Genomic DNA, 24,450 nt, shown 5'->3' on the forward strand with positions numbered 1-24,450 from the left:
CGCTCTTCCCTGTTCTTAGCCTCCGAGGCTTTTCCCTTCCCTCCAAGGCACCAGACCTCTCCCAACATTTCCTGATTCTCAGCCTTGTGGATTTTCTTTCTTCCAGGGTCTCTCTATGTCCCAGCCATGGGCACAGATCTTTTTAAAAAGCACTCTGGTTTCTCATTTATGAATTTACTAGCTGTTTCTGAGAGGCTCTAAAGGCCTCTTCTGTCTTAAACAATTTCTCCTGTTAGAAACTACCAGGTCAAGGAATTATATATAAACATATCTATTTTTAACTTGCTTTTTACTGATTGATGGTTGGTTATAGAATTGTTCTTCTTAATTTCTAGGCATCTTGATAGCATAAAGAAGGGTTTTCTGAACTTTCTAAATTACATTAGATTGAACTATATGAACTTATGATATCCAAATGGTTTTGAACTGCAAAATGGTCATTTCCTAGGTCCACCTAATAAGAAATGCCTAGGATGCTTGTTGAAATGTATATTTACAGATTTTTCTCTTAGTGGGTCTGGTATAGAAGCTCTGGGGTGGACCAAAGAATCTGCACTTTTTCCTTTTTTAAATTGAAGTATAGTTTTCCTTTTTTTTTTTTTTTGCGGCACGCGGGCCTTTCACTGCTGTGGCCCCCCCATCGCGGAGCACAGGCTGTGGATGCGCAGGCTCAGCGGCCATGGCTCACGGGCCCAGCCGCTCCGCAGCATGTGGGATCCTCCCAGACCAGGGCACGAACCCGCGTCCCCTGCATCGGTAGGCAGACTCCCAACCACTGCGCCACCAGGGAAGCCCCTAGTTTTCCTTTTTAAAGTTGAAATATCATGGAATATACTCAGATATTTATACAGATTACAATATATTCAGATTATTTATACATATATGTATATTCAGATTATTTTCCATTATATGTTATCACAAGATCTTGAATATTGTTCCCTGTGTCATACAGTAAATTCTTGTTGCTCATGTATTTTATGTATAGTAGTATATGTCTGTTAATTCCATACTTCTCATTTATCCCTCCCCCACTGCCTTTTCCCTTCGGTAACCATATGTTTGTTTTCTATGTCTGTGAGTCTATTCTTATTTTGTGTATAGATTCATTTGTATCATTTTTTAGATTCCCTACATAAGTGGTATCATATAATATTTGTCTTTGTCTGTCTTACTTCACTTAGTATGTTATTCTCTAGGTCCATCCATTTTGCTGCTAATGACAATATTTCATTCTTTTTTATGGCTGAGTAATATTCTATTATATATATATATATATATATTACATCTTTTTAAACCAATCATCTGTTGATGGGCATTTGGGTGGTTCCCATATTTTGGCTATCATAAATAGTGCTGCTGTAAACATTGGGGTGCATGTGTCTTTTTGAATTTGTGTTTTCATCTTTTCCAGATATATGCCTGTGAGTGGGATTGCTGGATCATGTGGTAGCTCTATATTTAGTTTTTTAAAGAACCTCCATACTGTTTTCCATAGTGGCTGCACCAATTTACAGAATCTGCATTTTTGACAAGCAGGTTTATCTGATGACCAGGCAAATTTGGGAAATATATGTATATCATTTGTAGTTGAATAAATGTCTAATTAAATATGGTATGTAGGGCAATTTACATTGTTTATGAGTCTATTGTATTTGATGTAAGAAAGTTTGACTTAGTGAATGTGATGATGATTACTAAGAGTCCTTTAAAACCTGTTCACGCTGCCTTTGGGAATATAGCTAACCTCTCTTACAATAATGTATGGCCTAGGGTTTAACTTCTCTCCAAAGAAATGTGTAAAGAACTCATGCCTGACACTTGTGGACCTGGCCCCAACCACTACTCCTTGCCCTCCATATCCTCTCATCTTTTCCTGTCTAGTGCTCCTGTCTAGAGCACTACAAAGTCCTGCCCAACAGCAGAGTCACAAGGTGGAAAAAAGTAGATCCTTGGATGATTACATGGAGTAGTATCACCTCACCAACCTGAACACTTGCCCAGGTCTGTTCTCTGAGCAAAAAAAAAAAAAAAAAAAAAAAAAAATAGAATTCTAACAGTTTGAATCATTATATATTTGAGTCTATTTGTTCTAGCATCCTAGCTTATCTAGCGTGGTGCCATCATTACAAAATTCCAAAAAAAGTGTGCTGTTAGCTTAACTGTTAAGTGGCAGGTAGTAAGAAAACAGAAGACTAGAAAGATGAAGATCCACGTTATACCATGGCAAAACATTTGTAAAACTATTTTCTGTGGAACCTGGAAGGTAAACCTAGTTCTTACCGAGTCTATTACGCTCACAGAAAAGATTGGGAAAAGTCAGAATATTAGAGTATATTAATTGTTACTGTGTTTAACTAGGTGTTACAAGAAAGAAAAGAGTTGAATTGGTTGTGTTTAAGCAGAGATTGATAGAACACAAATATTGATGTCCTTAATTAATAGTTGGAAAATTGATTATTTTGGATTTCCCCAAAGAAGACACAGTTAAATAAGGATTTGAGCAACAAATGTCCATTTCTCTGTTAAAACGGAATCAGCTCTGTGTCAAAGAGAAGAGCCAGGGTGTTCCCTTCCCATTTAATTCTTTTGCTTCATACAGCCTCTACGTAGCTATTGTTAATTTGAGAGCAAAAGGCATTGGCTAGACGAAGCAGACAAATAAAGTATTTTTAAGAAGCATGTCTAGGAAAGACATTCTTTGGTCTTGGACGTGGCTACTGGTACATGGAACTTCCCAGAAGCCTAATAAATTTTTGAGAGAATTGTATTTCCAAAGAAACTCCAAGCTTGGACTAAATAGTCTTCTGACTATAAAACAACACTTGAGTCTCGAAACTGGACAAGCCAGAAGCAGGCTATGAAATCTGTGCAGCTCCTGAGAAAGACAGAGTCCCTGAGGCCTGATTCAGATGTGTGTCATGGAGGAAAATGGATGAGGAAAAAGAACTCCCCAGAGACCCAAGCCAAGGGAAGTTGAGAATAATGGACGAAGAAATTCCTCCCAGAGAACAGCATAAGGGTCGATTCAAGAAACTTCCCCCACTGCTAGGGCAGGAAGTCTTTCTAACATTTGCCCTCAGGATTCTGTTATTGCTATGTCTCTCCTATTCTTTACTTTTCTGAAAGGTGGTTTAGATATTTTGGTTATCCCATCCCTGTTCTATCATTGTCTAAGGGGTGATTGTATATATGGAGGAGATAATGAGTCTTCTACTGGACCACAAGGAGCCGTGTCTCCATCAAATGGAAAGGGCCAGGCATCACCTTCATGGCTGGACTTTAACCTGTTTCAGTGAAAGACTGGGGCTCTGGGTGGTCCCTCTTGGGAAAAAAGTTTGTTTTACATGTGGGAAAAAGTGTGTAGGGATATTTGGTGGCTACAGAGTCTGACACAAACAGAGATGGCTAGTTTCCATTAAAATCTGTCCTTCCCTCTTCTGGGCACGTAGGTGGTTTTATTTCCCAGCTTCCCTTAGACCGAGGTGTGGCCTCGTGACTAAGTTATCTCCTCTGAAGTTTGACTGGAAATGATGTCCGTCACTTCCAGGCCTGGGCCATAAAACTTTCCATTCAGGTTTCTCCACACGCTTTCTCATTAGTCTGGTTGGATGCGGACAACTATGAGATCTTAAGGGATGGCAGTGTTACAAGATGCAAAGAACCTGGGTCCCTAAATGACTAAATGGAGGAAAGCAGCCCCACTGACTTGAATACATGTTCAGGAACATAAATTAGCAAGGAACATCCTGTCGTGGTGTTAATCCCTTACATGTTTAGGTCTGTTTGTTATAGCAGGTTAGCATACCCTAACTCAGTGGTCCCCAACCTTTTTGGCACTGGGGACCGGTTTCCTGGAAGACAGTTTTTCCACGGACCAGGGTGGGGGATGGTTTCAGGATGATTCATACTCATTACATTTATTGTGCACTTTATTTCTATTATTATTACATTGTAATATATAATGAAATACTTATACAACTCACCATAATGCTGACGGGAGGCGGAGCTCAGGTGGTAACATGAGCGATGGGGAGCGGCTGTAAGTACAGATGAAGCTTTGCTTGCTTGCCTGCTCTTTCTGTGTGGGCTGGCTCCTAATAGGCCTCGGACCATTACTGGTCCGTGGCCCGGAGGTTGGGGACCCCTGCCCTAACTAATGGTGGCTTTTTGATTAATTTATTAGCTATAAACCTACACACTGCTTACATTATTTATTTACTGTTTTGTGGCCTCCACTTACTCCATTACAGGTTACTTAACCTTGGGCAAATTGGTTAATAACTTTGCAACCTGGTGTCCTCATCAGTCAAAATTAGGAAAATAATAACACCTCATAGTATCATTGTGAGGAGGCAATGAATCGATGTATGAAAATATCTCAAATATGCTCATAGCAAGAACTTTGTATAGCTATTGTTATTGTTGTTAGTACATATTCTAGTGGTGTTTGAGTTTCGTCATTAAATACTACCACACTGCTTGTAGGATCACATGTGGCCGTAATGAAATTCACAGAGACTGCAAATGAAGAACATCATAAATAAAAGCTGTATTGTGAACCATTACAAAATGCCGAATGAATACACATGAATCAGGTCCTTTTGTCTTGTGAAAATTAGGCATATCCAAAAAGTTGGTGGACTTCAGAGTATTCAGGAACGATCCCAGGTCACTCTGTGATTCACAGTGGGTCCCTATTGAATTCACGGTGGAATTAATCCTGACTGAGTTATACCTGGAAAATTAACTGTTTGGATTCTGCTAACTCACCCAAGGGGTGGCATGGATTTTTGTTTGTGGGAAAGTACATTTTCAGCCTTATCAGCACCTGTGTCCTTACACAGAGGGTAGGGCCTCTGTCAATCCTTGTGATTTTGTGCTCAGGATTGGTGAGGGAGATAATTTCTGTTGAGTTTTCCTACCTGTCCTTTAAGTTAGTTGCCTCATGTTAGTTGTCCACCTTCATGTTGCCTTTGTAGAACAGGCCAACAAGATCCAAAAACAAAGATGTCCAATGTACTGAGCCATCTCTGAGCCAACTTTGCTCTTTGCCCCAAAAGAAGAGGTACTGATGGCAGATTCTGAAAACGTTATCCTGGAAATAAAGTACTGTTTACCTGAAGCCCAACATTGTTGGACAGTTAGGTAGTAAAATTTATGAAGGATTTCCTAGCTTGGACAGTGAAAGGAGCCAGGCCTTGTGGAACTAAAATTCTTGGTCACAGGGAGTCTGTCCACTGAAGCCTGAATCGGTCACAGGCCTTGGTTTGTTGCCAGATAAAGCTGGAATGCAGGAGGGTTATGAACTGCAGATGTAGTTTCTAATCCTGGGAGCATGATTTTTCTTGGGTCACTCTGGTCACAGATACTTAATTTTCTTTTTCCCTCTTCTATTCTTTCTTACTCCTAAGAGATGGAGCTCACAGTTTACCTCTCTGCAGTGTGCTTTGGCTTTCTGAGTGTAATTTCCACCCCTGGAGCCTCTGAATATGCTCGTGCTCATAGGCATCCCAGTAGACTGTGGAAGGAACTGTCTATACAATTCCTGTTACTGCACCTTTGATATGGCCTCCAAGAGTCCAAAAAAAGTATCAGACACGCATCACACTGCCTCAAAAAGAGATATTGGAGGGTTGAATGCCTACAAGACTTTGGGTTTTTGAGCAGCATGGCATTTAGAAGGAACAGAGCAAGTCAACTGGCCCATTCGTTTCTCCTCTTTCACATACTTCCTTTATATTTTTGCCTAAGGTTAAAAACCTGGTGATTTATTTCATAGACCCATGAGAGGTGTTTTAGGTTTTCTTTTGGCTTACAAAAATGAATCTCATCCATTCTCCAGAGGCTCTCAGGTGTCTTTAGAAAGAACAAAAGAGAAACTCCTGAGTAAATATTCCCAAATGGGCAGAACTATGTCATAACACTTTACAAGCCTGGGGCTTTGTTTTTATTCACTATTATTTTATGTTATTTTTTCCCCTGTGCATTGGACATAGTTTCCCCCTTGCTCTGGTCATTAGGGTTATGATGGAATCTACATTGGACTAATCATCATTTAATTAGCTGGAAAAAGTTTAGAATTGACTTTCAGCTCTCTGTGAAAACAACTCCTTTTACATCTCATTCAGCTGATAGAGCAACTAGATTTTATCCCCCCTTTCCACAAATTGTGTTAATTTCCTGCATAGGCAGCCTGGGTTTGCAAATAGTGACTTATCTAAGTTTTTAAATACAGGTGGTTTTCTTAGAAGAAGGAGCCATAGACACGACCAATTCTTTTTTTTTTTTTTGCGTTACGCGGGCCTCTCACTGTTGTGGCCTCTCCCGTTGCGGAGCACAGGCTCCGGACGCGCAGGCCCAGTGGCCATGGCTCACGGGCCCAGCCGCTCCGCGGCATGTGAGATCTTCCCGGACCGGGGCACGAACCTGTGTCCCCTGCATCGGCAGGTGGACTCTCAACCACTGCGCCACCAGGGAAGACCACGACCAATTCTTATACAGAGGGTGATGGTAATGGTGAATGAGGTACGTCATGCAAAGGCTTCAACTTGAATGGGATTATTTTACACAGCCATGCACATAAACAGACAAACCATGTGCACTACCTACCTCAACATACAATCTAACTAAACTACAAATGGAAGTGTTATCTTTATGTATTATGTCGTGTGAAACATTAACTGATACTACTTTATCAGTGAGATGTCTGCCACAAAACTCAAAGCTAAAGATAAGATGAAGACAGGATGGGAGAAGACATGATGGTTGTTTCATGGTAAGCTGTGAAATCTCTAAAGGTTGTTGGGACATCTTGAGTCATCCCTGGAAGGGAGTAGGAAGAAGTGACCGGAGATGTTTCTCAGGCATACTTGTAAAAAGTGTCAGTGACCGTTTTTATCTTCCTTCTACTGCCCCCAATTTTTAGACCTAGCCTATAGTTGAACTTGGGGTTACTCTGGAACATGCGTTTTTATGAAGAACTATAAACAAGTGAGCCACTCAAAATTTAGCTAAGCTTTTGAATATAACGCAAATGGAGGAATTTGAGTATATCCCAACTGTTTCCAAATGAAATTTATACATTGTATATTTATATTATTCAATAGATGTGACATTGGCTGGTTGGGTCAGGAAAATTCTATGCTGTATTATGATCCTGGTAGAGATAAAATGATTATTTAAGATACAAGCAAACTAGTTCAAAAATATAATACAGTTAATAAATATTTTATATGTTCATTCCTAAAGAGACATCTGTTGGACCAACAACTTGTTCATTTATTCCTCAAAGTTTTAATGGACCAGGAATTCTCTATGCGCTGGAAGGACAGAGATGCGTAAAACATATTAATTAATTAATTCAGTGACGATCTATTGAGCGCATACTAGATGTTGAGTTCTGTTTTAGAAGATGGAGATGGAGCAGTGAAAAAGACAAAGCCCTTGCCCTCATGGGGTTTACATCCCAGTGTAGGATAAAAATGGTGAGAGAATAAATATAATGTGAAGCAGTGTTAAACCTTATGAGGAAAGATGAAACAGGAGAAAAAATAAAGAGTGACTGTACGCATGTGTGTTTGTGTTTGTGTGTGTGTGTGTGTGTGTGTGTGTGTGTGTGTGTGTGTGAATGCATTAAACAATGTGATCGATTGAAGCTGAGGAAGATGGCGGGGATAAGGTAAGGTTGGGGGAAAAGCAAATGCAAAATCTTCAAGGAAGGAAGGAGTTTGGTGTGTTTGAGGAATATGAAGATGGCTGAGAGCAGAAATACCGCAGAGCAGAGAGTTAGGAGGGGAGGTTGGAGGGATAATGGGGACTAAGTCAAGGAGTACCTTGTAGACTGTGATAAATGATGGGGCCTCGGGGTGAAGGGATTTGACTGATGGATTTGGGCTGTGGATAGTCCTTCTGTCGGGAGTGTGAAGAACTGAACTATACGGGATAAGACTGGAAGCAGGGAGCTGGGAGGTGATCACAGTAGTTTGGAAGAGAAATGGTGGTGGCTTGGATGAGAGTGAAAACAATGGAGGTGGTGAGAACTGATCAGCTTTGAGATGTATTTTGAATGTTGACCTGATTGGTAGTAGGAAGGGATAATAACTAGTGGTTTGGATGGAGAGGGATGGGAAGAATTGTCAAAGGAAGAAAGGAGTTAAGGATAATACCAAAGTTTTTGTTCTGAGCTACTGGGTAGAAGACAGTGGTCATATACTTCTATGGGGAACACTAGGGGAGGTGTAGATTGAGGCAATTAAAAAATTCTGTTTTGGACAGGTTAAGTTTGAGATGCCTATTAGATATCCAAATGGACAGTTGAATATATGAGTCTGGGTCAGGTTGTTGTTTTTTTTTTTGTGGTAGAGATGTACATTTTGGAGTCATCAGTGTATAAATCATACTTAAAGCCATGAGACTAGATACTGTCAACCAGAGCATGAGCATAAATAGAGAAGGGGACTGAGAGACTGAACCCTGAAGTATGCCAATGTATAGTGGTAGGGGAAGAGATGGAGAAAGCAGCAGAGGAGATAGAGAGAGACTTGACAGTAGGGGAATAAAAACCAGGAGAATGTGGTATCCCAGGAGCAAAGAAAGTGTTTCAGGAAGGAGAGTATAAACCATAAGAAAAGCCTCCATGAGATCAAGTAAGATGAGGACTGAGAATTGAACACTGGTTTTGGCAAGACATGACCCTTTCCCTCAGGAGCTTATCGTACAGTGGGACTGGGGAAATAAGGAAACAAATAAATTGCTATACAATGATGCAAGTTGTGTTCTAGCAATGTTAACACATTTCTGGGGATGGGTTGGAGATGGAGCAAGGAATTCTCCTTGGGGAGTCAAGGAAAGCTGCATCAAGCAGATGTACTTTTGGATTCTGATAGGTAGGAGGGAGGGAAAATAACCAAGATTTATAAAACTTAAAAACATTTTTTTTCTAGTTGGTTGTTGATTTTTCTACAATCACTCGTGCAGAACTAATATTTCCTCTCCAGTGAACATCCCACTACTATTACTCCATGTAGACATATTTATCAATTATCAGTAAACACGATAACTATATCATCAGGACAATACACACACTCTATCACACCCTACTCCGTTTGAAGGATATTCTTGTAATTATATTTTTCCTTGTTGTAGCCTTTATATTTTAATTACATTTTAATTCCCTTTCATAGCTGTGTGCAACTGTAGAGACCTTATTCTTTTTTTAATCGAAGTATAGTTGATTTATAATGTTGTGTTAATTTCTGCTATATAGCAAAGTGATTCAGTTATACATATATATCTATATATATTATTTTTTATATTATTTTCCATTATGGTTTATCACAGGATATCAAATATACTTCCCTGTTCTACACAGTAGGACCTTGTTGTTTATTCATTCTGTATGTAAGAGACCCTATTCTTAATCACAGTAGCTACTATTACCTGATACTTGTCATGTGTAAGGTGCTGTTCTAAGAACTACATGTATTAATTTATTTTGTTCTCATGATCTTATACCTCTATTGTCCCTTAAAAAAATTCATGACAACTGAGGCACAGAGAAGTTGAGCAACTTGCTCAAGACCACACGGTAATGGCAGAGCCAGTATTAGAACTGGGCTGTCCAGCTTCAGAGCTCACTATCTTGAGCTCACTATCTTAAGTATTTCCGTCCTTACTATTTTATCTTTACCCTCCTAGGATGTGTAGCTATTAGGGAAAAATCTTCTTCAAGGGATAGGCTCTCTTTGACTTGAACTATTCTAAATTCTTTGACGGCAATTTTCCAAAGACTCAGTAAACTATTTGCAGGTTGTCATTTCAGAATGAGCCAGTAGGACCAGGGACTGGATACTGGATATTTCTCCACGTGGAGAAGAGAGCATGAGTTCTTTTACAATTGACTGTAGATTCTCATGTGACTGTGTAAGGGTTTATGTTCAATCAGTTCATGTATGAGGAGCGTGGTGGTAAAAAGAGTTAGGGTCGTCGTGATGGGGAAGATCCCTCTACAAATGGAAATGTTCACTTCATTGCGCTCCTAGATGTATGTGGCTTACACCTTCATTTCCCTTTACAACCTAACTACAAATGCATGAGATGACTGTGTATTTAAAAAAAATACAAAGTGTAAATCAAAGTAACAATGTTTGGGAATGCCTACTATGTACAAAGTATTGCTTTGAGTATAGTGGCTGTGATTTCTTGAGAGCTAAAACAAGGAATAGACAAAATCTAAGATGCTTTGCTGCTCAAATAACAGCAAGTATGTACACAACTGAAACATAAAACAATTTGATCTTAGTGGAATCTAGCAGTGGTCCAGCCTTTGTTTGATCTCTAATGTTTTTTTATAGGCTAACTTTATCTCTAAAGATGGTTTTATCCTCTTTCTTCCTGACACTGTACTGTAATGGCTTCACCCAATAGTTGGGGATGGGATATGTAATTTTTAAAAGCACTTGAAACCTCTCCCTTTAGGAGATTGTGGGTTCCATTTTTGACCTAAAGTTTTTGAAATTAGGTACCAGCCACTTCCCTATCCTGGCAGAAAGAGGGTGTAGAATAAATAACTTTTGCTAAGATGTTTACAGGTCAGGATCCCAATAATTTTCTTAAGTTGCAGACCTAATTTTACAATTACTTTTCTTCCCCCCCTCAGGGTGAAAGTCTACCTGTACTCTCTTCATTCTGTTCTCATTAAAATGTTCTTCTCTGGGCACAGAAAAGCTTAAGAGAGCCAGTGTTCAAATTTGCTCTTAATTTCTACAAATATAGAAAAACCTGCTAGAAAGTGGATACTATTTTCACTGTGGTTCTCTCCCTGTCTGCTATGTAATAGTGTCATAAATCATGTACGTGTAGTAGGAGGAGGAGATGTAGGTGATTGTTTAGCTGTGGAAAAGAAGCTGCTTCCTACAGAAAGGATTTCAAATGACCTCACAGCAAAGCCAACGCTCACACAGGTTTCCTGTGGGCCATTTCCCCTTCGCTACTCTGGACCCAAAGCTAAAGTGAAGAAGAGAAATTTTCCTCTCACAAAATCTCAAATCTCTGGTAACTCAAGCTGATCTCATAGTGAGCAAGTGGATCATCGTATTCCAAAAAGTTATAAAATCTAGGCTATTGTAAACCTGAAGCATTTTATGAATTTGCTTTTAAGAAATTTAATAAAATTTGTTTTGGAGATTAAGAGAAAAAATAAGAGTCAAAATGGAAAAATTTAAATAAGCTATCACACAACAAACTTTAGAACACTCGAAAAAATATACCGGAAAGAATTAAGTTGTGACTACAGTATCTTAACTGTCAGATCTTAAAGTATTTTATGCCATATTTTGTGCTTTGGGGACATATGTTGAAATAAGTAAAATTTTAGTTTTACCTTTATTTTTACCTTTAAAACATATTGATTAAAAATTTCTCTTTTAATTCAAGATACAGATTGCCCAGGAGATATTTAAAACCTTTCAGTACTTTTCCTTCAATCTACCTCCACAGGAAAATGAAAGGACATTAAGACAGCACCAATTATTATAGAAAAACGATTGTTCTAATGTTACTAATCTCAGCATTTCCTTTATAAATGGCATGCGGTGAATATATGAGAAGTGGCAAGAACACTTCTTTCACCAGTTGTGTGGCTAGTGTCATTGTTGTTTTTTAAAGAACTGTGATGCAATTACGCTACCTTTTAAAAAGTTCACATTAAAGAAAGTTGATGAATCTTCAGGCAAATGTTAAGTAAAATCTCTAGCCGCAAAGCTTAGAGGACGGTTCAGGGTATTTCCCCAGCGTTATTCATTTGGTTTAACTGGAGAAAAGTGTTACCATAACATTGATATACAAGTTGTCCTAACAACAGCAAAGACCTTGGTGGTCTGCTATGCCCAGCTACCTGGCTCCTGGCAGGCCCAGACCCAGCACTGACATTAGAGATAAGCCAGGCCCCTCTGAAGCTGGGCTGTCGTCTCCCGCCTCCTTCACCTCGTATGCAGGGGTAGGTTTTCTGCTTTTCTTACCTGCATAGTGGTCAAACACAGTGGGCACGTACTCCTCGGGGAAGGCGTCGTTGGCGTAGCTCATGAGCAGGCAGGTCTTCCCCACGGCGCCGTCCCCTACCACCACGCACTTCAGCATCTTATTCTCCTCGCGGCCACCGCAGCCACAGCTGCTGTCATTTCCCTCCTGGCAGTTCATTCTCACGGCTCCAGCTGCTGTGACTGTGCCGCTGCCGTTGCTTCTCCTGCTTCTCCCAAAGCCCATGAAGCGAGCCGCAGGCTTGAGGTCACTCTGTCTTACTTTGGGGAACTCGGATCATGCAGAATTGTCCGAGGCGGCTGGCATGTGCCCTCTTGCTTACCATACTGGTCAAGAAAGGTAACACACACTGGGGAGAATGATTAAAAGCATCTGCCCCTTGCCCCCATCAGTTTGAGTTATGAATCCTCATTTTTCACCCAATTCTAGGGGCTTCCTGGGAGTCTAGAAATTTCAACAGCCTGAGGGTTTCACTCTGCTCTCCTGTTCTCCAAGCCTGGCTGAAGACACAGTGGAATTTCGCTAAATCTTCCCCATTTTCCACTTCACATCTAACATGGAGGAAAGCTGGGCTTTTTAATGGAGTTTTTTCCCTTGCTTCCTCCAGCTTGCCGAGTGTCAGGAAATCATGGGTTTCCTGCTGCATTCCATATTAGGATCAGTGGGCTGGAGAAGGCTGCAACAATGGGAGCTCTGTGTGTGTGTGTTTGTACTTCTGGGGAACGCTGCCAGGACATGGAGTGGGAAAACACTAGGGGTCCCACTGCAGACTCAAGCTGTCAGACTTCCTGTTTCATCCACGGCTGGGGAGGTTGTTTGCCTGTGGGCTGGCTGGGAAGAAGCTGACGAAAGGATGGAAACTGGGGAGTACTGTCGGCCACAGAAACAGAGGGAACCACACCAGCCGTTGTAGGATAACATATGACATCATCCCTCACTGAGTCACCAGTTAAAAGCTCTGCAGATTAAAACTGGACAGTTCTTCACATACTTAAGTGAGAAGCCCTAAGCAATTTGTCCTGGCAGTAAAGAAGAAAACCTTCCAGAGTTTCACTGTTACAAAGGGAAATGTTCTTGTAGATCGTAGGTATAAGATGTGTGATCGGGTTAATAAGCTGCCACATTTGAGCTCAACGCTCAAACGTGTATTCCAGACCCAAACATTTTTATGGTTGTAGCACATAAGAAATCAATCAGATGTGGGATGTTTGCATCTTCTTATTAGCGAATAAACACACATGTGCTTGGCTCACCCTTACTTTTGGAAATGAGAGTGTGTGGGATGGCCGTATTGGTTTGTTTCAGGTCCCCAAGCGTTGCTTTTGCTTGAACAGTTCCGTTTTTGATTTAGTCTTCTCCCCTTGGTCAGCCTGGCCCTCTTCAATTACAAAGGAGCCATTGGCAGCTAATTTATTTGTCTATTGGGTCACTCAAACCGAAGCCTCTTTGAAGCTCTGCGTTTGATTAAGGTACTCGGTTTTAGAAAAGAAGTGGAACTCTGCAAGTGATTTTGACAAATGGGTCAAGTACTTTTTTGATGGGGGACCTATGTATTTCTTTGAGATTTTTGAGCACTCAGTTTTAAGAATTCAGATTATCCATTTGATGTGAGGAGGATTTTTGTGTGTGGGGGGCGTGAGAAGTCTGTTTTAATGAGTGGCTATCAATAATATCTATATCCACATATGTATGCTACTATATAATAGATATAGTCTCACATTTCTTCTGTGTTGTATTATAGTAACACTTGCCATAGTGTTTAGTGTCCCAATATTTCTTTCCTATAAAGGGATGGTGTTTCAGTCAGGTTGTTGTGTATCTACTAGATTGTGTTGCTGTAACAACTCCCAATGCTCAATAATTTAAAATAACATGTATTTCAATGAGGTATCACCTCACACCTGTCAGAATGGCTACTATCAAAAAGTCTACAAATAACAGATGTTGATAAGGATGTGGAGAAAAAGAAACACTTGTACACCATTGGTGGGAATGTAAATTGGTGCAGCCACTGTGGAAAATAGTATGGAGGTGCCTCAAAAAACTAAAAATAGAGTTACCACATGATCCATTGATTCTACTCCTGGGTATATATCTGGAAAAAATGAAAACACAATTGAAAAGGATACATGCACCCCAATGTTCATAGCAGCACTATTTACAATAGTCAACACATGGAAGCAAACCAAGTGTCCATTAACAGACAATTGGAGTAAGAAGAAGATGTGTTATATACATATACAATGGAATATTATTCAGCCATAAAAAATGAGATTCTGCCATTTGCAGCAATGTGGATAGATCTAGGGAATATTATGCTTAGTGAAATAAGCCAGACAAAGAAAGCCACATATTGTTATGTTATCACTTATGTGTGGAATCTTAAAAAAAAAATCAAATAAATGTATGTGTAAAGCAGAAACAGACTCACAGATATAGAAAACAAACTCGTGGTTACCAAAGGGGTGAGGGAAAAGGAGAGGGACAAATTAGGGGTAGGGATTAACAGATACAAACTACTACATATAAAATAGATACGCAACAAAGATATACTGTATAACACCAGGGATCATAGCCATTTTCTTGTAATAACTTATAAGGGAGTAAAATCTGCAAAAATATGGAATCATTATGCTGTACACCTGAAACTAATATATATTGTAAATCAACTATACTTCAGTAAAAATAAATAAAATAATGCCTATTTCTTGCTCACATTGTATCTGTATTATATATTTTTAGCATCTTCATTCAGGGATCTAGGATGGTGGAGTAGCCACATTGAGGACATTGATGATTACTGTGGCAGAGGAAGAAACTAATGTAGTAAGTGACAATGGCTCTTTTTTTTTTCCATAATAAAAACCTATTTTTATTTTATTTTATTTATATATATTTATTAAAGTATAATTGATTTACAATGTTGTGTTAGTTTCAGGTGTACAGCATAGTGATTGTCTCTCTCTCTCTCTCTCTCTCTCTCTCACACACACACACACACACACACACACACACACATATTCTTTTTTGGATTCTTTTCCCTTATAGGTTGTTACAAAAATTGAGTAGAGTTCCCTGTGCTATACAGTAGGTCCTTGTTGGTTACCTATTTTATATATAGTAGTGTGTAGATGTTAATCCCAATCTCCTAATTTATCCCTGCCTTGCCTCTTTCCTCTTTGGTAGCTGTAAGTTTGTTTTCTATGTCTGTGGGTCTATTTCTCTTTTGTGAATAAGTTCATTCGTATCTTCTTTTTCTTTTCTTTTCTTTTTTTTTAAGATTCCACATATAAGTGATATCATATGGTATTTTTCTTTCCCTTTCTGACTTCACTAGTATGATAATTTCTAGGTCCATCCATGTTGCTACAAATGGCATTATTTCATTCTTTTTATGTCTTGAGTAATATTCCATTACACATTAGCTCTTAAAGCTTCCTTCTGGAGGTGACATTTCTGTTCACATTCACTGGCCAAAGCAAGTCACATACACATACTACCCAACAGGGTCAGAAGTATAATCCTACCACGTGCCAGGAAGGGAGAACTAAATACTGGTGAACAGCCTAAAGAGTTTAGACAACCAGAGGTAGTTTCGTTGGGGTTAAGTAACAAGTGCGAAAGTTGAATTGTTTATGTTTAGTGCCGTTCTGAAGCATTTGAAGGCACCGATGACTGCATGTGATTTATGCAATTTCATTTTCATTCAGTCTACCTGAAACATCTGGAATTTGTAATAATAAAATTGCAGTTGGCTCAAGCATGAAGGCGGCAGCCAAACAAATCTGTGCAGGTGAAGGGGTGATTGATTGACAGTGTAAAGAACCCCATCCTGAAGATTAATAAGGCCACTTTGAGCACAGGCGATGATATGTCTTTGGTAGAATTTTGAGGAGGTTCTGCCTTTGACCTTGTACTTGAGATCAGCCAGTAAATGTGGCATGGAGTAAATACTCCATTCAAAGATGGAGTTCTCAAACATGAATGCCCAGCCTGTGTTCCTACATTACAAATATGCCCCAGCCCACTGAGTACTTGGCCTAGGAATAAAAGGAGATATCAGATTGGGTGAAATTTTGCTACATCTGTGTGTAAGCTAAACCTTGCACCAGCAGACACAGATATTTCAGTTCATGCCGATTGCTCTGTGGATCACAATTTAAGACATTTAAGAGACCTGAAGCAACCAATTATGGGTCTTTTACCTCTCACTCAAAATCCAATCTGACATATTGGATTATATGCAAAGATGGATCATGGCCATTGAGAATGTTGGCTATATTTCTCAAGATGAACTCTTCCATCGCTATTTATGTTACCCCCACCAAATAGAATATTTATAGGGAAAAATGTTTGAGACATTCTAGTAAAAATGGTCAAGAAAGTTAGAATTTTATTAGCCTGCTGATTATATGGATGATATTGTCCATGTGAGAATAAATCTTTTTAAATATTAAAAAATTGACCTGAATCAGATTAACAGAATCTTAAAAAAAAAAAAGTAAAGATAATGCAGCATTGTTCTTATAGGTCTGTGAGTCCGTAGAATGGAGACTACTTGTCCAGGTAGGATGGTCAAGAATATACTTTAATTTCAAAAGTTTATAGGTATGAATTTAGAAGTGGTATGAAGACCATTTGCTAAACTGTTCTTTACCAGATGTTTGTACCATGTCAACGATTGAGTGGTGGTTTTGTAGTCATTAATTATTTGGTTTACCTCAAGCACCAAGTTTACACAAACTTACCAGTACATGGTGAAATCTTGCTGGACGATATTTCCTGCTTTTTCCAAGAGATCTTAATTCCTTGGCTCCCTCTTGTCCTGTGAGCTTTGGCTTCACATGAATTTTCCCAAATGCCAGCAGAGTGTTTTTGCATAAAATTCTGATTCTTCTGATTGACTCCAGTTTTAGGCTGACTTTAAATAAAAGAGCCCAGACTTTTTCCCTTGTCTACTTTTTGTTTTTCTTTTGTGTGTGAAACTAGAAGTTACTCAGGGAAATAATGCAGTTGGGTCAGATACTCTGATTCAGGATTAGCCTCTATGTGGGAGACTAAGACTCTAGTCTTAGGAATGTGGGATGTGCTGTGGTTTCTATGATTCTGGGATGCCCAGCCCAGCCCAGCCACGAGTCACCCCCATCCCAGAGAAAGCCTTCTGTGGAGCTAACATGGAAGTCAGGCCCCTGGTGGTAGAGGGTATGGTGTGAGACAGGAGGGCTGCGTAGTTCTAGGGGTTCTGACCCAAATCTCCCACTGGAACTAAACCTGTAGATTATTTGGGGGCACTGCTAAAAGTTAACAGGCTGTCCTAGGACTGGCCTGGACTGGAACCACTCCCTGCCAAGGCTGGTGAGTTGTTGCCACCAGGGATACTTCTGGATATGTGTTTTTTATCTGTCAGGCCACCTGCATTCAGCCTCTGGCTATTGCCCCTGTCATATCATATCATATATCATCTATTCGTATATCAGCCACGTTTTCTGGGTGTGATCTTTTTATAGTTCCAGAAATGGCTTTCATTTTTCTTGCTTGAAGAAATTTTCTTCCTTTGCCAAATCTCTTAATTCTTATAGAAATAGATTACTTGCAGCTCTAAGGCAGATGGGGACTTCTTTCTGTCTTAGGACAGAAGAGGCTGATTTGATCAGTAACAGTCAAGATGTGTGTGTGTGTGTGTGTGTGTGTGTGTGTGTGTGTGTGTGTGTGTTTCTTTTCTGTGTTTCACTATTGCATACCTTAATTCTGAAAACAAAGCCTTGTTCCAGAAAGAATCCTGTGGGTGATCTGACTTTTTTATTGGGCCTCTTACCATAGAAACCCAATGGTTAGAGAACTTTGAAGTTCCCCCTATCCAGAAAATCTGGAGAAAGACAACAGTTTAGAAAGAAATTTTTCATGGATTCCTGATCTTCCAGATGGAGAGGTGTATTTTGGAAGGTGGAGAAATTTGAGATTGAGGTGGTGCTGGGTTGTTCCTTCATCGAGGTCACGGAGCAGTAAATAGCTCATGGAAATAGCTATTTTAGTCAACAAAGATCCTTGATTATTTCAATGGGTTAGTGATATGGGCCCAAGAAGCCTAACATCACTGGATTGGTTGTTTTCTGGGTGGACAAGCATCACAGTGTTACCACCACAGGCTGAACTTCTGAGGGCTCTGGGCCATCACCCATCTGTTGCCTGGTTTTAATGTAGGATCTATTGGGAGAGTGAGAAAGATTGGTGTAAATCTTCCACCTCTGCTAGAAAATTCAAAATTTGACCTCTGCTTAGGATGCATTATTGTCATATAAAAAATGACCTAGAGGGGTGGGATAGTGAGGGTGGGAGGGAGGCTCAAGAGGGAGGGTATACGGGGATATATGTATGCATATGGCTGATTTACTTTGTTGTACAACAGAAACTAACACAGCATTGTGAAGCAATTATACTCCAATAAAGATGTATTAAAAAAATTAATACATAGATTGAGAACTTGAAGGGCCTCTCAACAATAACAGGGGATATCTGTTATGTGCAAGGAGGCATTCTGGTTGTTGTGCCTGGATGAAACACAAAAATGAGTCCTCCTGAGAGCCTGCAGGTTACTGGCCAACTCCTTGTTGTGAAACACTAAATGCAGAGGTAAATGCAATTCTACTCTGTAGACTTAATGTGTGTTTATATTTCTTGAACACCCACTTGCTAATTGACTTGTATCTAGAAATCATATGCATCAGAAGAAAGAAACATAAAGACTACCAAGGCTGAAGTGAGATCACAGCTTGAATCTCAGATTCAGTGTTTGTGCATGATAGGGACTGAGAGGAAAGATCTGGAAACTGACTCCCAGTGGGATAAGTGGAGAGAGTTAGGGGAAAGAAAACATCTTCAAACAAATCTATAAAAAGCCCCAGGACAGAGGAAGGAAGAGAATTAAAGTCTTCCATGGCTGTAATCCCAGCAACACTAGGCAGAGGGTGGGTGGAATCATTATGCAGAAAGACACATGGTTTTCAGGTTGAATCCCCTAGAAAGTCAGTGCCTTGACAATAAGAATTGTCAAGATGCAGAATTCTTTTGGAGTGAGAATTCCAGACAATTTTATGCAATTTTCTTTTTCGTTGTTTTTCTATTCACTCTTTATTGTGCTGACTTATTAAAGGCACTGTGGGTACTTCAGCAGTGTTAAATAATGGTTCCTAATTTGTGTCTATTGTTTTTGATCATGTAATATTTGTCAGTTATTTTGTACTTTACTTCACTTTTTGGAAAACTAAAAAAATTATAATCGATTTTGTGAGATTCATATCTCCTTTGTTTACTCTGGAAGTCTAAAGGTAACTTCTTTTTACTTTAATTTTGTATGATAAAATAATATCATTTTTACTGACTTTATATCGGGAAAATTGACAGTATGCTTAAAATGGTTTTGTTCTTGTAAATTTCACATATGCTTTTTTTATCCAATTTTTATTTAATTTTTCCATATCAAAGAAAGACGATCCTTCAAAAATGCCCACATCTCTGAAGCATTCATGTCTAACTCTAATGTATAGCACATTCCAAGTACCCAAAGATTTGTTTCTATTGGACTTTCATTTTTTATTATGTCTTAGAATCTTTCCAAATCTCAATCTTATTGAATCTGGAAGGAACTTTTTATGTTTATTAAATCCAACTTTCCAAACAGTAAAGGCATTTTCTTTATGGCATGGCTCACAGGCCGTGTCCTTTTCATGACTACTATTGTCCACTGTATGAAGCAGCAACCACTATTATTTACTATTTTAATAATCAGGGTGCAGTTGGCTCTGTAGTGGACATCTGTTGTTTTTGCCTATCTAAGATTTCTGTCCTCTTTTGGTAATAGCACTGCAATTTCCCTTCTGCCTCTTTTCTATCTTCAGTCCAAGTTGTTCATCTGGGGCTGACCCCACGCTCTAATGCAGGAGTGGGCACATGATCCAGGTGTGGCAAATGAAAATTATCTCTGGGGTTTTAGCTAATGCTCTCTGGAGATAGGTGCTCTTTTCCCCTGGAATTTCTCTCACTAAGGATCACATAAGCTTGCTGTTGGGGCCATCTTTGCCACCAGGTGTAAAGATCCTGCCTGATGCTGATAATAATAATGGTGATAAAGTAGTTTATGTCTTTTAACCACTTAATCCTCTCCTAAAACCTATGAGGTGAACATTATTATTATTGCCATTTCTATCATTAAAAAAACTGAAGCTAAGTGAAATCAGGTGATTTGTTAGTGTCAAACCGCTAAGAAGTGGTGGATCCAGGATTCTAGGTCTGGCAGCTTGCTTCTAGAGCTTATATTTTTAACCATTATACTACAGAAAAACATAGCTGAAAGAGAGAAAAAACAGATTCTGGATCATATAATTTGAGCCCTTGGATCCAGCTATTCTTTACACAGCCCTGGATTTCCCTTTTGAATGAGCCAATGCATTCTCATTTTGGTTTAAATTAACTTGGGATGATTTTCTATTATTTTCACATGAAGGAGCCCTGGCTGGTGCCTGAAAGAGTGATGGGGGAGTCTTGGGTAAACTATGCTTCACCATGTGGTATTTGAGAAAATGCATGAAGAGAGGACTTGCTTAATAAGCCTATGCTTGCTTAACAAAGCTATGAAATGCTGGAGGGAGCATTCTGGACACATGTGATTATAATTTGAGTTGATTTAACTCTGATCCATTATCTGAAAGCTTGCATATCAGGATTTTAAATGTTGGAGCTAAAATAGCAGGATTTGTTACAAAGGTTGACCTAGAGTGAAAAGGGCTCCACTCCTGAGAGTCCAATTTCTTTCCTCCAGGACACGATGATGTTCTTCACCGGCCCCAGAAAAAAAAAAAAGATTATGTATGGTTAGGGTATATTTGAAAACCATGTCTAAATGTCATAGCAGAACCTGAAAAAATGCTGTCAGAATTGGATGCTGTCTGAGTGGATTTGGAATTGGTTCAAATCGCTAAACTTTCTGCTCTCTTGTGTGATGTGCTCCTTGACTTAGCATCTGACAGAGCTTTGAGAGTGATCTTCAGTGAAAAATCATCATATAAGTTTTGGATTCTTTGCTTAATTCAGTTATAAGCTCTCTGACAGACCCATCCTCAATTGCCATTCCCAATATCTACAATTGTGATTTAGCATTTTACAGCTTATTAGAGATAAAGTGTAAGAAAATAAATCACTCATATGTGGATGGAAACTGATGTAAGTTGGCGTGGAGCTGGATGCCTTGATGAAAAATTGCAAACAATATTCTACTTCTCACTTACATGAAATCATTATCGTTTTTATTTTCAAATTATATTTTTATTATTTAATATTGGGATGAGTTCTGTCTCTTTTTTTTTAACCTAAAATTCATAGCACTGTGTCAACTGACTGCCCATGATGTGGTCTTCAGTTGTCAAAAGTTGGAGAAACACTAGTCTAGGTCATGCAGGGACATGTAGCCTTTGGAAAAACGTTTGGATTGTATTCAAGGCAGTGGGAAGCCACTGAAACACATTAAGCAGGGGAATGATATAGTTTTATCTGTGTTTTAAATAAAGATCCTCTAGTTATATTGGTTAGACAGGTACAAATGTGAAATTACAGAGATCAATAAGAAACTGAGAGTTGATGGTTACTTGGACTAGAGTGGTGGCAAGGTAGACAATATTTAGCATCTATTGAGTATTTACTATAATGATCCTATGAAATAGATATTGTTATTGGTCCCAGTTTTACAGATGAAGAAACTGAGGCACAATGAAGCAAAGTAATTTGTCTAAGGACACAGAGCTAAGAGATTGGAACTTGGATTTCAATCCAAATAATCTGACTCCATAGTTCATGATCTTAATCACTGAGCTATTTGCCTTTCTTAGATGAAGATGAAAAAAGTAGATGAAGATATATTTAGAGATAGAATCAAGAGGACTTGATAACGAATGGGCTATGGGTGGTGATGAAATGGAAGACGCAGAGGTGACTCCCATGTTTCTCCCTGAATCAACTAGAAGGATTCCATATTTATTGAAACAGAGAAAGACTGAAGGATACACAGATTTGGAGTGCAGCTTGGCAGGTAGAGGCTAAGATGCCTGTCAGACATCCAAGTGAAGATATCCAGTAGGCTGTGGCCCATGTTGAATTACAGCTCAGGAGAGAGGTCTGGGCTTGAAGAGATCTAGCTGGGAACCGGCAGCTTATTGGAAACCATGGTTGTGCTTTGAGTCAGCCCACAAACAATGCAGTACCTGACATGAAATGGGGGCCCAGTGATGCTGAATGAATTTGTAGAAGAGCCATAGATCTTTGGATTTGCTGTGCACCATATATAGTACAGACTCCTGCTATTCAAAGTTTATCTTTCTGGATGTTAGGTGGTTAATAATATCCACTCGAAACAATCTCACTCCTCAGATGTTTCCAACGAAACTACTGTGAAAGAAGAACACTCTGAGAACTTCTCTGGTGGTCCAGTGGTTAAAACTTCGCCTTCCAATGCAAAGGGTGTGGGTTTGATCCCTGGTCCGGGAGCTAAGATCCCACATGCCTTGCAGCCAAAAACCCCAAACATAAAACAGAAGTAATATTGTAACAAATTCAATAAACGCTTTAAAAATGGTCCACATCAAAAAAATCTTAAAAAAAAGATAAACACTCGAAAAATATCCAGTTTGAACATGTCCATGAACAGTTAAAACTGTTTAATGAGTAGCCCTAATGATCTGTATTCTTAGTTTGCTAAGAGATAAACATTTTTTTTTCTTTTTAGTTCTAGAACTCCCCAGTATTATTAACCAAGATAGTGGGTATTGAAAATAATAACTTTTCTTATCTTTCACCTCTTAATAACCTCATGTTTTAAGATAGTTTGGACATTTTAAAATTTAGAATAACTTTAAAGAAGAATTGAAAGAATATTATAAAGAACTCCCATGCATTTGAAATGCAGATTCACCAATTATTAGCATTTTGCCACATTGCTTTATCATGCCTTCTCCCTCTATGTTATACACATAGTATTTCCCGGACCTTTTGAGAATATGTTGCAGACATCATATTCCTTTACTCCTAAATACTTAACTATGTATTTCTTAAAAACAAGCTCATTCTCATGTATAGCCATAGTACAGTGCTTAAATTCAGGAAATAAGAGCATCTTTATAATACCATTTTATAATTTGCGATCTATATGCAAGTTTCTTCATAGCAATCTGTCCCCCATTCCCACACCCCCTCCAGTAGAGGATCCAACCCAAGATCATGCATTTCATTTAGTCATCATGTCTCTTTAAATCTCCTTTAGTTTGGACAGTTCCTCAGCCTTTATTTGTATTTCAAGATGTAATTTTTGAAGAAAATAGATCGATGTTTTATAACATGCTCCTCACTTTAGGTTTAGCTGATGTTTTCTCAGGATCAGATTCAGGTTATGCACTTTTGGTAGGCATGCTATATAAGTTACAGTTATATTTAAAAAATATTTTATTGGAGTGTAGTTGATTTACAATAAGTTAGTTTCAGGTGTACAGCAAAGTGAATCAGATATACACACACACATATACATATATGTATATGTGTGTGTGTATATATATGTATATCTGATATATACCCCCCTGGTAGCCATAAGTTTGCTTTCTACATCTGTAACTCTATTTCTGTTTTGTAGATAAGTTCATTTTTGCAGTTAGGGTTGTATTATTCCCAGTGCACCACATTAGGAGGCAAATGTTGCCAGTTTACTTGATTATTGGTGATGCTAAATTTGGTCACTTGGTTAAAGTGGTACTTGCCAGACTCTTCAGAATAAAGTTGTAATTTTCCCTTTATAATATTAAGTAATCTGAAAGAGTTAAATTTTAGCATAAAGCTTTTCCCCTAAAAGCTACATCTACAACTCAAAACCTGGTTTGTTAATTGCCAGATCCCTAGGAAGAAGATGCACTAGGAATCTAGAAGCAAGTCAACTGAACCTGGCATGGGACCAGTATTAATTTGTTCAGCTTCAAAGAAGCATTTGTCTAAATCTCTCAGTCACACCATGGGGTTAAGCTGGCAGGGTGGCGGCACCATATCACATTCCTGATGTGGTTCCAGCCCATTCTAGAAGACAGAAGAAAACGTCTGGTCTTTGTACCACCCCTACCCTACTTTCCCTCACAACCAAAGTCTAAAGAGAGTCTCTCTGATTATTATTCAGTATACATCCACATTATTTTACATAAATTACCATGGCCTTATCTTCCCCTTTCATAGAGATTTTAATATTCCTAGTATCCTGGAATTGGGTATTGTCTTTTTTCCTTGTCTCTTACTCCCAACACTTATCAATCTTCGAATGCCAAAACAGGTCTTAAAACATCAAGAATCTATTCATATATTTTTGAAGAAATGTGCAACAAAGCTTGTTTTCAT

At 38.9% G+C, this 24,450-nt stretch overlaps 1 protein-coding gene across 1 annotated transcript in view; it reads right to left on the reverse strand.

Annotated features, from left to right (window-relative positions):
• Window positions 1-12,650, reverse strand: part of RHOJ (ras homolog family member J) — a 79,984-nt gene extending 67,334 nt beyond the window's left edge. Inside the window, exon 1 of the mRNA XM_007460072.1 lies at window positions 12,018-12,650. Within this exon, the coding sequence (XP_007460134.1) occupies window positions 12,018-12,261 (244 nt within the window). The 5' untranslated portion in view covers window positions 12,262-12,650. The remainder of the gene's footprint in view (window positions 1-12,017) is intronic.
• Between the last annotated feature and the right edge of the window lie 11,800 nt (window positions 12,651-24,450).

Source organism: Lipotes vexillifer, unplaced genomic scaffold (genome assembly GCF_000442215.2).
Source record: "Lipotes vexillifer unplaced genomic scaffold, Lipotes_vexillifer_v1.1 scaffold672, whole genome shotgun sequence".
In the NCBI taxonomy this organism is placed as follows: domain Eukaryota; kingdom Metazoa; phylum Chordata; class Mammalia; order Artiodactyla; family Lipotidae; genus Lipotes; species Lipotes vexillifer.